Here is a 14,505-nt window from a genome sequence, read left to right on the forward strand (position 1 = left end):
TAAGTACCCAGTAAGATGTTTGTTAAATAAATGAATGAGATCACAGTCAGTGTCATTGGTGTACTTTTTTTAATACTAGCTTTTGACATCCAAGAGGAGGGGAAATATAATATGAAAACATTAGATAGTCTTCTGTTCAGTGTTAGTTTTCTGTTTAACATGTCCTCTTGTGTGTTTAGAACTTTAGAAATTTTTCCCTTAAAAACGAACAACTTAGCTAAACTTCTTTTAAAGTCTTTCTCTTTTGTTTTTCTTTTGTCTGCAGTGTGGAATTATCCCAAGGTCATTACTGGGATGGACTGGGCTCTCCTCCAGATTCCCCATCTCCAGGGAGTGATGTGTACTGCAGCAGTGAACCGAATGACCCTCACTATGACCAGAGTCTCCTGGAGAGCTTATTTTACACAGCACCTGTAAGTCATTGAATCTGAAGCTTTAGGAATTGGAGAATAAGTGTATTAATAATATTAGTAGGTACACGCATATTACCACCTGCCAGACAAAAAGCTATCCAGTTCATATACTTCATTTTATAGCTGGGGAGATAGGCCAATAAGTATTTGTCTAAGGACACATAGCAAGTAAGTGTTCAGGTCAAAATTCGAATTCAAGTTTACATGAGTCCAAAGCCTAATGGTCTTAATTAATATTAGAGCTCATCTAAGGAAGGGCTAATACAGATATACTCTCAGAACCACCCTTGACTGGTATCTCTTCAAAATATTCCAGAAACATCTCTACTCACAGATGACAAATACCACTACAGACCCCTAAGACAGCACATTCTCTTTTATTCAGTTCTAGTATTTTCCACGTTCTTTCTTATATCAAGCCATATGTTCTATTCATTGGTTTAGCATCTTCCAGAATCAATAAGCAATAAGTACAATGCCTGTTTAACAAGTAATCATTTATATTTATGAAGTATACTGTCATGTTCCTGATTTTCCATTTCTCCAGGTCAGAAAAGATAAATACAAGGTGGTTTATACCAGCTCATTGGTAAGACAGTGAGAGCTACCAGGGTTTAGAGGAAGCAGGGAGAAATTTTACATAAGATTGTCAGGAAGAGCATCATGAGGAATAAGAGGTTTTAACTAGACTTGAAAGCTAGTGTTTAGAGAAACAGAGAAAGGATATGAAGTGGGAATGGAAAGAATGCCGTGTCTAAAGAAGCAATTTGTGCACTGCAAGGGATCTAATTTAACTGGGTGAGAATTCATGTGAAAAAGAAATTGTCAATATTAGGCAGGCTAGCACATTGCAGCCAGTCTGTGAAAGCCTTTAAATGTCAAGTCAGGAGGAAATGTCATGATCAAAATAGTGTTTTAGAAATGCTAATCTGGCAGTAATGTAGAGGGCCAACTGAGGGGAGAATAACTGGAAGCAGATAAGAAGCCCCTGGGTTACTGGAGGTGTGAGAAAGCGAGCCTGAATGAGAGTAGAAGCAATAGGATTGGAAAGGAAGAGATGGGTTTAAAATACATTATGAATTGTTAGGGTTTCATGACTTCCTACCTTAAAAATCATCAATTCTATTTTATCTATAGGATGAAAAGGAAAGGGAACTTTATGTATTTTCTGTTTGTCAAACATTTACATGTTATGTTATTTATTGAGTACTGTACCAGATGTTTTAAATGTATTCTTTAATTTAATTCTTTTATTAGTCCCATGACATAACTGTTATCTCTTTTATATATCATGAAATAAAAGCTAAAGACATTAATACTAATAATTAAGTGAAAGAACTAGAGTTCTTACCCTAGTCTATCTGGCAAAAAGCCTGTTTTTCCCACTAGACCACCCCATTCATAATCCTTGAGCATGGCATTAGAATCTCATACTTAGTCCCCCAACCTCATCCCCATTTTGTCCTATACCCACTAGCGAATCCAGTCATACCTATTGCCTCACCACTCCTCAAACACTCTAGCTCTTTTTCTATCCATATTTTTTACTCATACTGATCCTTCTACTTTGAATGTTGAAATGGGCTTATATATCTGTTAAACTTCTTTTCATTCTTTAAAAATCAACTCATCACCTCTATGAAGAAACCATCACAGACCCCTCCAAGCAGATTTTGTTGCTCCCATGTCCACAGTCTCTTGCACATACCTCTCTTATAGCTCTTATCATGTTGTATGGTACAGTTCCTCACAACAGTAACATGTCTTCGTTATCTTTTTATTACCAGTACAGTAAAGGCCTGACAGATACTGAGTATGCAGTGAACACTTAGTGAAGAAATGAACATGTAAATGACACTAAGTAATCCCATATACTATTTGAACAAAACAATTTTAGAAAATGTTTGTTGACTGGAAGAAAGAGTGAACCAATTGGCCATGTGGCAATGAGAAGACCAAGGAATTAGAATGCTCATGTTCCCAGGGTCAGTGTTTTATGTTTTTAATGTTGAACAACATCCACAGCTTAGAAATTGAGCGTTATGACCTTGTTTTTTGGTTCCTGAAATTCTCAGTCTTTCAGCAACCTTGCTTATGTTTAATTTCCTTCAGGCTATGGACCTGTCTAGATTTTGAATGCCTTGTCAATAACCATTTTTAAAAGCTGCCACTTATAAAGATAAACCTAGAGCAAACAGTTTTGTAATTTTGCCTTTGATGAAATTGTATTGCTTCGTAGGACATCTGTTCATGCTTATTTATTAATTTGTTACATTATCACAGGTCAACAAATCAGATGCCCTGAGATGCTGAAAAAAGGGAGTCAGAGTTAATAAAATTACTTTCGATTGGTCTCCTGCATTTATATTAGCAAGCTCTTTAAAAATTTGGAGCCAAATAACTGTAACACTATCTTCTCTTTCTTTTCCATCTTGTGATAGAAAGGGCTGATCAGTCAATTGTGGTAGCTGCCTTTTCTCAAAATAAAAATTATAGGGGGCTTAGCAGCTGGCTCCCCCTTTAAGGAAGTTTGTAACATAATAAATAGTTCATCTTAGCAAAATTAAAAGCATAATGAATCAATAGTAGTATGGAGTGGTGAAAAAAGCAGTCTTCTCATCCATATAGTTAGGTGACATTTTACCAGTCATTCTGCCTCAAACTGTGGTAGAAATACAGGCTTTGGAACTCAGGAAGATCAGAATCTGCCTTTACTACTTTTAGCTGTGAATCATAAATGCCCAACTTCTCAGCTTTCATTTTTTCACTTGTAAAAATTGAGATAAGGGCCCCTTATAGGAATGAGTTTTAGAAATATACATGCAGCACCATAGTATTAGATACATAGTAGGCAGTCAATAAATAGTGGTGGTGATTATTATTGAGAATTTGAAAAAATAATCTCTTTTCATTTATTTACTTTGAACTGAGCTTGTAGGTTATTTTTGTGAACTTCAGATTTTTGTATAAACAGGAGAAACATGGAATTATTTTCCTGGTGCGTATTACTTCTTGAAGAAAATGATATGTGTATAGAATTTACTTTTAGAGAAATGTTTTCGTTACCACTATCCTTGAAGCAGTCACCCTTCAGTGGCTCTCTTTTTGTTTCTTCCTCCCTCAGAAATCTGATACCAGCATCAGTGATTTCTTCAGTGAAGATGATATTGTCCCTTCTAAAAAAATGAACCAGCCAAAAGCTCTTGCTAGGTCTCCTAAGGCTCTGGAGTCAAATGATTCTAAGTTGAAAAAGAGGGCATCAGGCAAGAAAAATAGGTGAGCCTTCCTTTCAGTGCTTGCGTAGAGGTGAAAGCAAAGGAAGATTATTTTCATAAGATCTCCTAACGTGAAAGACCTGCATTTGTGCAACACAATCAAACTCTTAAGTAAATTACAGTAACTTACTAAGTATTGCAATCCTTTAAAATATAGTAACTTGAAAAGATGGATACAATAAAATGGTTAAGGGAGAAAGGAGAATTCTAGGTTGTATGTATGCTATATTATACTTACATAGACAATATGGGTAAAGAAAGCAAATGAAAAGGAATAAAGAAAAAGTGATGGATGGTAGTTTTATTAAAGCAGTAGGTAACTGAAGCAAAGTCTGTATTGCTTGTAGAAAATCTCATTTTATAGCACCAGTTTCTATACTTTGTGTGGAGATAAACCTTTTGATTATAAGAATATTTTTACATTTTTTGAAAATTTTTTTACTGTAGATGAGGACCAGAATTCTGATGATTAAAGCCATTTCTCAATACTTGATAACTTGTTCATTAAGATGCTTACTGCCCTTCCTCTCTTCCTCTTGCCTGTGCAAAGTAGATCATTTCATGTTGGGCCCCTGGCCATCTGCCTTACTGTCTGTATGAACTCCTTTCAGCAATTTGGTTCAACAACAGATGTTACCAGAAACTCCAGAAGATGCCCAAACTGTGACACTAAGTGTGGATAGACTGGCCCTTCTGAGTAGAACACATTCTGTCAGAATCATCATTGAAACAATGGCAGTTCCCCCAGAGAGTCCTCAGATGACCCCTGGCAAAAAAAGCTTTCCTGGGAGACCCCCTAAACTGACAGCAACAAAAAAGCGGTATGTCTCTAACAGGGGAAAGCTAAATTTGACATTTATGGAAGGTATGTCTGATAATAATAATAATAATTCATAGATAAATAAATAATTGTGTGACACTTTATGACTTGAAAAGTGCTTTCATGTGCATGATTCAATCAACAAAAATGTATTGAATCTCTCACTAGGCCCAAGCACTACACTAGGTAAGTATGAAAATAAAGAAAACTAAAACCCAGGCTCTGTTCTTGCATACCTTAGCAGTCAGCAGGAGAGAAAACACTTCATGGCTGCCTGTAATATATGGCTGTAGGGGCCAAAGTAGATGTTAAAAGTGATGTGGAAAATTTATAACTGTTTGTGGGTATGGGGAGTAACTAGACATTGTGGTGATCATTTCATAATATATACAAACACCAAATCATTATGAAACTAATATAATGTTATATGTTAATAATGTCTCAATAATAAATAAATAGATAATTTTTTTTTTTTTTTGATATGAGGCACGAATTTTATTTAAGAATTCGTTGTAATTAGGAAGGAAGAAGAAAAGCTATAGAAGTAGCAGGCGGGAGAAAACATGGGAAGATTGATTATTTCTTTGACATATCTTCTTGTAGAGTAACTTCAGCATGTATAGATTTTAAGCTACTACTTAAATTGCGCACACACATTAACATAATAGGAGTATAGTTACATAACCAAAGCATACCTGTAATTACCAGCCATCTCCAGTGAAACCAAGAAAACCAGTTAGGCACCCTAGGCATTTGTGAAAACTTATCAATGATATGATGGTTATTATCTAACTGAATTTGAATAGTTTGAGAAAAATCAGACAAATTAAAACAACCCATTCCTGGGCACTGTTCACATCCCATATGTTCTTTTAACAGTAAATAGTCTGTAGTTGTAAGATTTTGGAGCGCTACAATTTGCACTTCTCCTAATTCTTGGTTGAGTTCCAACAGTATAGATCCAGTCAAATTTGTTGTTTTACTGTATGCACAGGCCAGCTTAGATATCTCCTTCATTCCCATGGCAAGTCCAGGAACTGGTGGGATGAGTGCATCTACAGCTGTAGCAGCGCGTGGATCTTTGTTGGGGTTTTTTGATGATCATCTTCTGGCATGAGTCTTCCCGAGAGTGCTGATGTTGGAAGTTCTTTTTCATATCGTATCTTAGTTCATTTTCGGGGTAGCCCAATTAGGCTTTGATCCTCTGTATAAACACAAACAGACCCTTTGCCTACACTTTTATATGTCCTTTATATCATTGTGTAGAACTCATTAGAGGTCACCACATAGGAACTGCATTTTTTTTTTTTAATCATTAATCTACACTTACATGACGAATACTTTGTTTACTAGGCTCTCCCCTATACCAGGTCCCCCCTATATACTCCTTTACAGTCACTGTCCATCAGCGTAGCAACCTGTTGTAGAATCACTACTTGTCTTCTCTGTGTTGTACAGCCCTCCCCTTTCTCCCACCCCGCTATGGATGCTAATCTTAATACCCCCCTACTTCTCCCCCCCTTATCCCTCCCTACCCACCCATCCTCCCCAGTCCCTTTCCCTTTGGTACCTGTTAGTCCATTCTTGAGTTCTGTGATTCTGCTGCTGTTTTGTTCCTTCAGTTTTTCCTTTGTTCTTATATTCCACAGATGAGTGAAATCATTTGGTATTTCTCTTTCTCTGCTTGGCTTGTTTCACTGAGCAAAATACCCTCCAGCTCCATCCATGTTGCTGCAAATGGTTGGATTTGCCCTTTTCTTATGGCTGAGTAGTATTCCATTGTGTATATGTACCACATCTTCTTTATCCATTCATCTATTGATGGACATTTAGGTTGCTTCCAATTCTTGGCTATTGTAAATAGTGCTGCGATAAACATAGGGGTGCATCTGTCTTTCTCATACTTGATTGCTGCATTCTTAGGGTAAATTCCTAGGAGTGCAATTCCTGGGTCAAATGGTAAGTCTGTTTTGAGCATTTTGATGTACCTCCATACTGCTTTCCACAATGGTTGAACAAGTTTACATTCCCACCAGCAGTGTAGGAGGGTTCCCCTTTCTCCACAGCCTCGCCAACATTTGTTGTTGTTTGTCTTTTGGATGGCAGCCATCCTTACTGGTGTGAGGTGATACCTCATTGTAGTTTTAATTTGCATTTCTCTGATAATTAGCGATGTGGAGCATCTTTTCATGTGTCTGTTGGCCATCTGTATTTCTTTTTTGGAGAACCGTCTGTTCAGTTCCTTTGCCCATTTTTTAATTGGGATATTTGTTTTTTGTTTGTTGAGGCGTGTGAGCTCTTTATATATTCTGGACGTCAAGCCTTTATCGGATGTGTCATTTTCAAAGATATTCTCCCATACTGTAGGGTTCCTTTTTGTTCTATTGATGGTGTCTTTTGCTGTACAGAAGCTTTTCAGCTTAATATAGTCCCACTTGTTCATTTTTGCTGTTGTTTTCCTTGCCCGGGGAGATACGTTCAAAAAGAGGTCACTCATGTTTATGTCTAAGAGGTTTGTGCCTATGTTTTCTTCCAAGAGTTTAATGGTTTCATGACTTACATTCAGGTCTTTGATCCATTTTGAGTTTACTTTTGTATATGGGGTTAGACGATGGTCCAGTTTCATTCTCCTACATGTAGCTGTCCAGTTTTGCCAGCACCATCTGTTGAAGAGACTGTCATTTCGCCATTGTATGTCCATGGCTCCTTTATCAAATATTAATTGACCATATATGTCTGAGTTAATGTCTGGATTGTCTAGTCTGTTCCATTGGTCTGTGGCTCTGTTCTTGTGCCAGTACCAAATTGTCTTGATTACTATGGCTTTATAATAGAGCTTGAAGTTGGGGAGTGAGATCCCCCCTACTTTATTCTTCTTTCTCAGGATTGCTTTGGCTATTCGGGGTCTTTGGTGGTTCCATATGAATTTTTGAATTATTTGTTCCAGTTCATTGAAGAATGTTGCTGGTAGTTTCATAGGGATTGCATCAAATCTGTATATTGCTTTGGGCAGGATGGCCATTTTGACGATATTAATTCTTCCTAGCCATGAGCATGGGATGCGTTTCCATCTGTTAGTGTCCCCTTTAATTTCTTTTAAGAGTGACTTGTAGTTTTCAGAATATAAGTCTTTCACTTCTTTGGTTAGGTTTATTCCTAGGTATTTTATTTTTTTTGATGCAATTGTGAATGGAGTTGTTTTCCTGATTTCTCTTTCTGTTGGTTCATTGTTGGTATATAGGAAAGCCACAGATTTCTGTGTGTTGATTTTGTATCCTGCAACTTTGCTGTATTCCGATATCAGTTCTAGTAGTTCTGGGGTGGAGTCTTTAGGGTTTTTTGTGTACAGTATCATGTCATCTGCAAATAGTGACCGTTTGACTTCTTCTTTGCCAATCTGGATTCCTTGTATTTTTTTGTTTTGTCTGATTGCCGTGGCTAGGACCTCTAGTACAATGTTAAATAACAGTGGGGAGAGTGGGCATCCCTGTCTAGTTCCCGATCTCAGCGGAAATGCTTTCAGCTTCTCGCTATTCAATATAATGTTGGCTGTGGGTTTTTCATAGATGGCCTTTATTATGTTGAGGTACTTGCCCTCTGTTCCCATTTTGCTGAGAGTTTTTATCATGAATGGATGTTGAACTTTGTCAAATGCTTTTTCAGCATCTATGGAGATGATCATGTGGTTTTTGTCTTTCTTTTTGTTGATGTGGTGGATGATATTGATGGACTTTCGAATGTTGTGCCATCCTTGCATCCCTGGGATGAATCCCACTTGGTCATGGTGTACGATGGTTTTGATGTATTTTTGAATTCGGTTTGCTAAAATTTTGTTGAGTATTTTTGCGTCTACATTCATCAGGGATATTGGTCTGTAGTTTTGTTTTTTGGTGGTGTCTTTGCCTGGTTTTGGTATTAGGGTGATGTTAGCTTCATAGAATGAGTTTGGGAGTATCCCCTCCTCTTCTATTTCTTGGAAAACTTTAAGGAGAATGGGTATTATGTCTTCCCTGTATGTCTGATAAAATTCCGAGGTAAATCCATCTGGCCCGGGGGTTTTGTTCTTTGGTAGTTTTTTGATTACCGCTTCAATTTCGTTGCTGGTTATTGGTCTGTTTAGATTTTCTGTTTCTTTTTGGGTCAGTCTTGGAAGGTTGTATTTTTCTAGGAAGTTGTCCATTTCTCCTAGGTTTCCCAGCTTGTTAGCATATAGGTTTTCATAGTAGTCTCTAATAATTCTTTGTATTTCTTTGGGATCTGTTGTGATTTTTCCTTTCTCATTTCTGATACTGTTGATTTGTGTTGACTCTCTTTTCCTCTTAATAAGTCTGGCTAGAGGCTTATCTATTTTGTTTATTTTCTCAAAGAACCAGCTCTTGGTTTCATTGATTTTTGCTATTGTTTTATTCTTCTCAATTTTATTTATTTCTTCTCTGATCTTTATTATGTCCCTCCTTCTGCTGACCTTAGGCCTCATTTGTTCTTCTTTTTCCAATTTTGATAGTTGTGACATTAGACCGTTCATTTGGGATTGCTCTTCCTTTTTTAAATATGCTTGGAGTGCTATATACTTTCCTCTTAAGACTGCTTTTGCTGCGTCCCACAGAAGTTGGGGCTTAGTGTTGTTGTTGTCATTTGTTTCCATATATTGCTGGATCTCCATTTTGATTTGGTCATTGATCCATTGATTATTTAGGAGCGTGTTGTTTAGCCTCCATGTGTTTGTGAGCCTTTTTGCTTTCTTTGAACAGTTTATTTCTAGTTTAATGCCTTTGTGGTCTGAAAAGTTGGTTGGTAGGATTTCAATCTTTTGGAATTTACTGAGGCTCTTTTTGTGGCCTAGTATGTGGTCTATTCTGGAGAATGTTCCATGTGCACTTGAGAAGAACGTGTATCCTGTTGCTTTTGGATGTAGAGTTCTGTAGATGTCTATTAGGTCCATCTGTTCTAGTGTGTTGTTCAGTGCCTCTGTGTCCTTACTTATTTTCTGTCTGGTGGATCTGTCCTTTGGAGTGAGTGGTGTGTTGAAGTCTCCTAGAATGAATGCATTGCATTCTATTTCCTCCTTTAGTTCTGTTAATATTTGTTTCAGGTATGTTGGTGCTCCTGTATTGGGTGCATATATATTTATAATGGTTATATCCTCTTGATGGACTGAGCCCTTTATCATTATGTAATGTCCTTCTTTGTCTTTTGTTACTTTCTTTATTTTGAAGTCTGTTTTGTCTGATACCAGAATTGCAACACCTGCTTTCTTCTCTCTGTTGTTTGCTTGAAATATCTTTTTCCATCCCTTGACTTTAAGTCTGTGCGCGTCTTTGGGTTTGAGGTGAGTCTCTTGTAAGCAGCATATGGATGGATCTTGCTTTTTTATCCATTCTATTACTCTGTGTCTTTTGATTGGTGCATTCAGTCCATTTACATTTAGGGTGATTATTGAAAGGTATGAATTTATTGCCATTGCAGGCTTTAAGTTTGTGGTTACCAAAGGTTTAGGGTTAGCTTCTTTACTATCTTACTGTCTAACTTAACTCGCTTGTTGAGCTATTATAAACACAGTCTGATGATTCTTTATTTCTCTCCCTTCTTATTCCTCCTCCTCCCTTCTTCATATGTTGGGTGTTTTGTTGTGTGATCTTTTTAGGAGTGCTCCCATCTAGAGCAGTCCCTGTAGGATGCCCTGTAGAGGTGGTTTGTGGGAGGCAAATTCCCTCAACTTTTGCTTGTCTGGGAATTGTTTAATCCCTCCTTCATATTTAAATGATATTCGTGCTGGATACAGTAGTCTTGGTTCGAGGCCCTTCTGTTTCATTGCATTAAGTATATCATGCCATTCTCTTCTGGCCTGTAGGGTTTCTGTTGAGAAGTCTGATGATAGCCTGATGGGTTTTCCTTTGTAGGTAACCTTTTTTTTCTCTCTGGCTGCTTGTAATACTTTGTCCTTGTCTTTGATCTTTGCCATTTTAATTATTATGTGTCTTGGTGTTGCCCTCCTTGGATCCCTTGTCATGGGAGTTCTGTGTACCTCTGTGGTCTGAGAGGCCATTTCTTCCCCTAGTTTGGGGAAATTTTCAGCAATTATTTCTTCAAAGACATTTTCTATCCCCTTTTCTCTCTCTACTTCTTCTGGAATGCCTATGATTCTTATATTATTCCTTTTATATTGATCACTCAGCTCTCTTAAAATTCTTTCATTCCTGGAGATCCTTTTATCTCTCTCTGCATCAGCTTCTCTGCGTTCCTGTTCTCTGTTTTCTAGTCCATTAATGGTCTCTTGCATCTCGTCCATTCTGTTTTGAAGTCCTTCCAGAGCTTGTTTTATTTCTGAATTCTCCTTCCTTAGTTCTTGCATATTTCTCTGCAAGTCCATCAGCATGGTTATGACTTTTGTTTTGAATTCTTTTTCAGGTAGAGTGGTTAAATCTATCTCCCCAGATTCCTTCTCAGGGGAAGATGTAGCAGATGCTGAAGCTGTCTGGGTTAGTCTTGTCTGGATCATATTTTTTTGCCTTTTCATGTTGACAGGTGCTATTGACTGTCAGCTGGGAGGGCCAAAATTTTCACTTACTACTGGCCTTTCTTTACTGGGGCAACTGCGACCCCTAGTGGCTTGTGTTGGGTAATTGCGTGTAGAGTGGGTCTTTGTGTCTTGCCTGGCTGGGAGGGAGAAATTTCCCTTTCTGTGGGAGGAATTTGTCTCAGGCTGCTTCTCTGCTTTCGCAGCGCCCGGTGGGGTGATGGATGGGGGGGCTGCTTGACTGTTTGCCTCCGTGAGGGGTCTCAGAGCTGTTGCCCAGGGGGTTAGTGCACCCGGTTTTCCCTGTAATTTCCAGCTGCTGTACTGTGACCTGGGTTGTTTCCGTCAAGCTGTTAAGTCCCTGTCCCTTTAAGACTTTCAAAAAGCCCCCGCTTTTCTTTGTCACAGGGGCATCAGCTTCAGCACCCACTCAGAGGTCTTACTCCCTGTTCCCCCAGTATCCAGGGCCCCCTGGGCATGTACTGTGTCTGCGCTCTGGCCCGGATGGCTGGGGCTGGGTGTTCGGCAGTCCTGGGCTCCGTCTCCCTCCCGCTCTGCCTATTGTTCTCCCGCCGGGAGCTGGGGGGAGGGGCGCTCGGGTCCCGCCGGGCCGGGGCTTGTATCTTACCCCTTTCACCAGTCGCTGGGTTCTCGCTGGTGTAGCTGCAGTCTGGCCACTGTCCTGCGTCTTCTGGTCTCTCTTTTAGGGCTAGTTGTGTTTGTTGTATTTTCAAAAGTATATATGTTTTTGGGAGGAGATTCCCACTGTCCTACTCACGCCGCCATGTTGGCTCCGCCTTAAATAGATAATTTTTTAAAAGTACTTTTGTGGGAGCGTAAGGGAGGAAACCTTTAATTCTGCCCTACAGGACTGGTGATGGCTTTGTAGAGAGGAGGTAGGTCCACTGAGGACCTGAGGTCCTGAAAAATAGGCCTTGAAAGATATGAAGGATTGATCGGACAAAAAATAGGCATAATATTTGTTTTGTTTGTTTGTTGTATTTTATTTTTGTTTCTTTGGTTTGTTTTTAATCACATTTTTTGTTTTGAATTTTAGCACCTTCTTTGTGGAATATCATTTTCCTGTGGGCTTTACCAAAAATGGATTGGAAAAGACAGCTTTGATCACTGAGGTTGTCCGACTTGCCTCCAGTAAAACTACAGATGGAAGTAAGAGAGAGGGTGGTTTGCTACTTAGACATTTTGGCTTCAGAAGAATATTTGAATCCCTAATTACTCATCTGACTTTTACAGTATCACAGAATCTTAGACCTAGAAAGAACTTTGAGATAAATATACTCTAATCCTTTATTTTAGAAGTGAGGGAACTGGCCCAGAGATGCTTTGACTATCCTGGTGCAAGGCAGCAAGCCAGCAACATGCCTGAGACTATAACTCAGAACTCCTGATGCTTTAGATCATGTTCTTTCAGCTGTTGACATGTTTCTTTCCTTCTACTTTCTAAAACAGTTTTATCAAAATAAAATTCACATAGCATACAGTTCACCCATTTGAAGTGTACAATTAAGTGGTTTTTATTACATTTAACGGCTTGTGCAACCATCACCATGGTAGGATTTTAGAGCTTTTTCATCACCACTTAAAGAAATTCTGTACTCCTTAGCATCCACTCCTCATTTCCCTCTTTCCCCACCACAACCAGCAAGCAACCCTTAATCTACTTTCTATCTGTATCATTTTGTCTGTTCTGGACATTTTGTATAAATGGAATCATATAATATGTGATTTTTGTGACTGGTTTCTGTAATTTACCATAATATTTTTAAGTTTGATCCATGTTGTGGAAATATGTTTGAAGAGCTTTAATGTGGTTAAACTTCATTTCTTTTTGTGGCTGTATAATATTCCACCATATGGATATATCACATACTATGATTTTTATTTATCCATTCATTAGCTGATGGGTATTTGGATTGTTTCCGCTTTTTTGCTATTGTGGATAATGCTACTCTGAACATTTCTGTACACATTTTTGTATGGATATGTTTTCATTTCCCTTGGGTATATACCATATGCTGGGTCATATGGTGATTATATGTTTTAACTTTTTGAAGAATTGCCAGACTATTTTCAACAGCTGCCCCACCGTTTTACATTCTCATCAGTAGTGTATAAGGGTTCCAATTCTCCACAATCTCACCAACACTTGTTATTTTCCATCACTTTTCATTCAGCCATCCTAGAGGGTGTGAAGTGATATTCACTGTGGTTTGGTTTTGTGCTTTCCTAATGGCTAATGACTTGAGTCTGTTTTCCTGAGTTTATTGTCCATTTTGTATATCTTCTTGGAGAAATATCTGTTTAAATCCTTTACGCATTTAAATGGGTTGTAAGAGTTCTTTACATATTTTTGATATACGACTCTTTTCAGATCTATTATTTGCAAATGTGTTCTCCCATTCTGTGGGTGGTTGTCCTTTCACTTTCTAAATAGTATCATTTATAGCACAAAAGTTTTAAAATTTTGCTGTAGTCGTTTTTTTTCTTTTCTTGTTTGAGCTTTTGATGTCTTTTTTCTGTTTTGCTTTGAATATTTCAAATACAGAAAAGTAAAAGGGTAATATAAAAGACATTTATGTTCTTGTCATCCAGAATTACAAACGCTTTTGAATGATTTTGCAAGTAACTTTGCCTTGGTTCTCCAGTTTGGCCTGTGAACAGTTGATCATTGTTGAGTTTCTTCTCTGGCAAGTGGTTTGAGAAGCAAAAGATATGGTCCTAACTCTCCTTTACTCTCAGTAACTTTCCTGTACAGCACAGTAACATTGCATTTTCAAACTTTTATTTTGCTTTGTTTTTTTCGGTTTTTGAACTAGATACAATTTATTCATGTGCTTCAAAATCTTTGTAGGCAAACAATGTTGTGAGTCTTATAGTCTTCCAAAGTATTTTATGCATATATAAGCAAATATGTTTATCTTTTTTGCTTTCTCCTCATTTTTACTCAAGTATTAGGGGACTATATACACTATTCTTACCTTGCCTTTAGTAGTATATCTTAGGATTTTTTTCATAGCGGGACATAAAGAGCTCAGTCTTTTATGACTGTCTCAGTCCTTTATGACAACATAGTATTCCATTGTATGGCTTTGCCATAATTTAAACACCCCCTGTTGTTCAACATTATCACTATTTAAGTTTATTTTAATCTTTTGCTGTTAAAAATAGTACTTTGGTGAGTAATCTTGTGCATGCATTATTTCTCACTTAAGATGCCTATATCCAGCACAAACATTAAAAATACTTATTTACCCTTAAAAAATAGTGCCTAAAGTAATTTAATATACTCTTTTACTAGACTACATTGTTTGAGTTCCTGATTACCTTAAGGAAGAATTAGGGCGTTTAAAAATTTTCATATGTTTACTTCCTGGCTCTATGCTTAAATTACCAATAGCAACAGAAGCTGCCCTGGAGTTTTGTTCAGAGCATTCAAAACTGTATAATTATCCTGTTGGC

The 14,505-nt window shown here is 37.8% G+C and overlaps 1 protein-coding gene across 4 annotated transcripts in view; it reads left to right on the top strand.

Moving 5' to 3' along the window:
• The window catches only part of C2CD3 (C2 domain containing 3 centriole elongation regulator), a 159,325-nt gene that overhangs the window by 67,439 nt on the left and 77,381 nt on the right, over positions 1 to 14,505 (top strand). For all 4 annotated transcript variants that reach the window (XM_057507226.1, XM_057507225.1, XM_057507227.1 and 1 more), the window contains 4 exons: positions 266 to 413; positions 3,538 to 3,689; positions 4,300 to 4,509; positions 12,083 to 12,195. In XM_057507226.1, coding sequence (XP_057363209.1) covers positions 266 to 413; positions 3,538 to 3,689; positions 4,300 to 4,509; positions 12,083 to 12,195 — 623 coding nt within the window. The remainder of the gene's footprint in view (positions 1 to 265; positions 414 to 3,537; positions 3,690 to 4,299; positions 4,510 to 12,082; positions 12,196 to 14,505) is intronic.

The sequence above is a fragment of the Manis pentadactyla genome, chromosome 9 (assembly GCF_030020395.1).
Source record: "Manis pentadactyla isolate mManPen7 chromosome 9, mManPen7.hap1, whole genome shotgun sequence".
Classification (NCBI taxonomy): Eukaryota; Metazoa; Chordata; class Mammalia; order Pholidota; family Manidae; genus Manis; species Manis pentadactyla.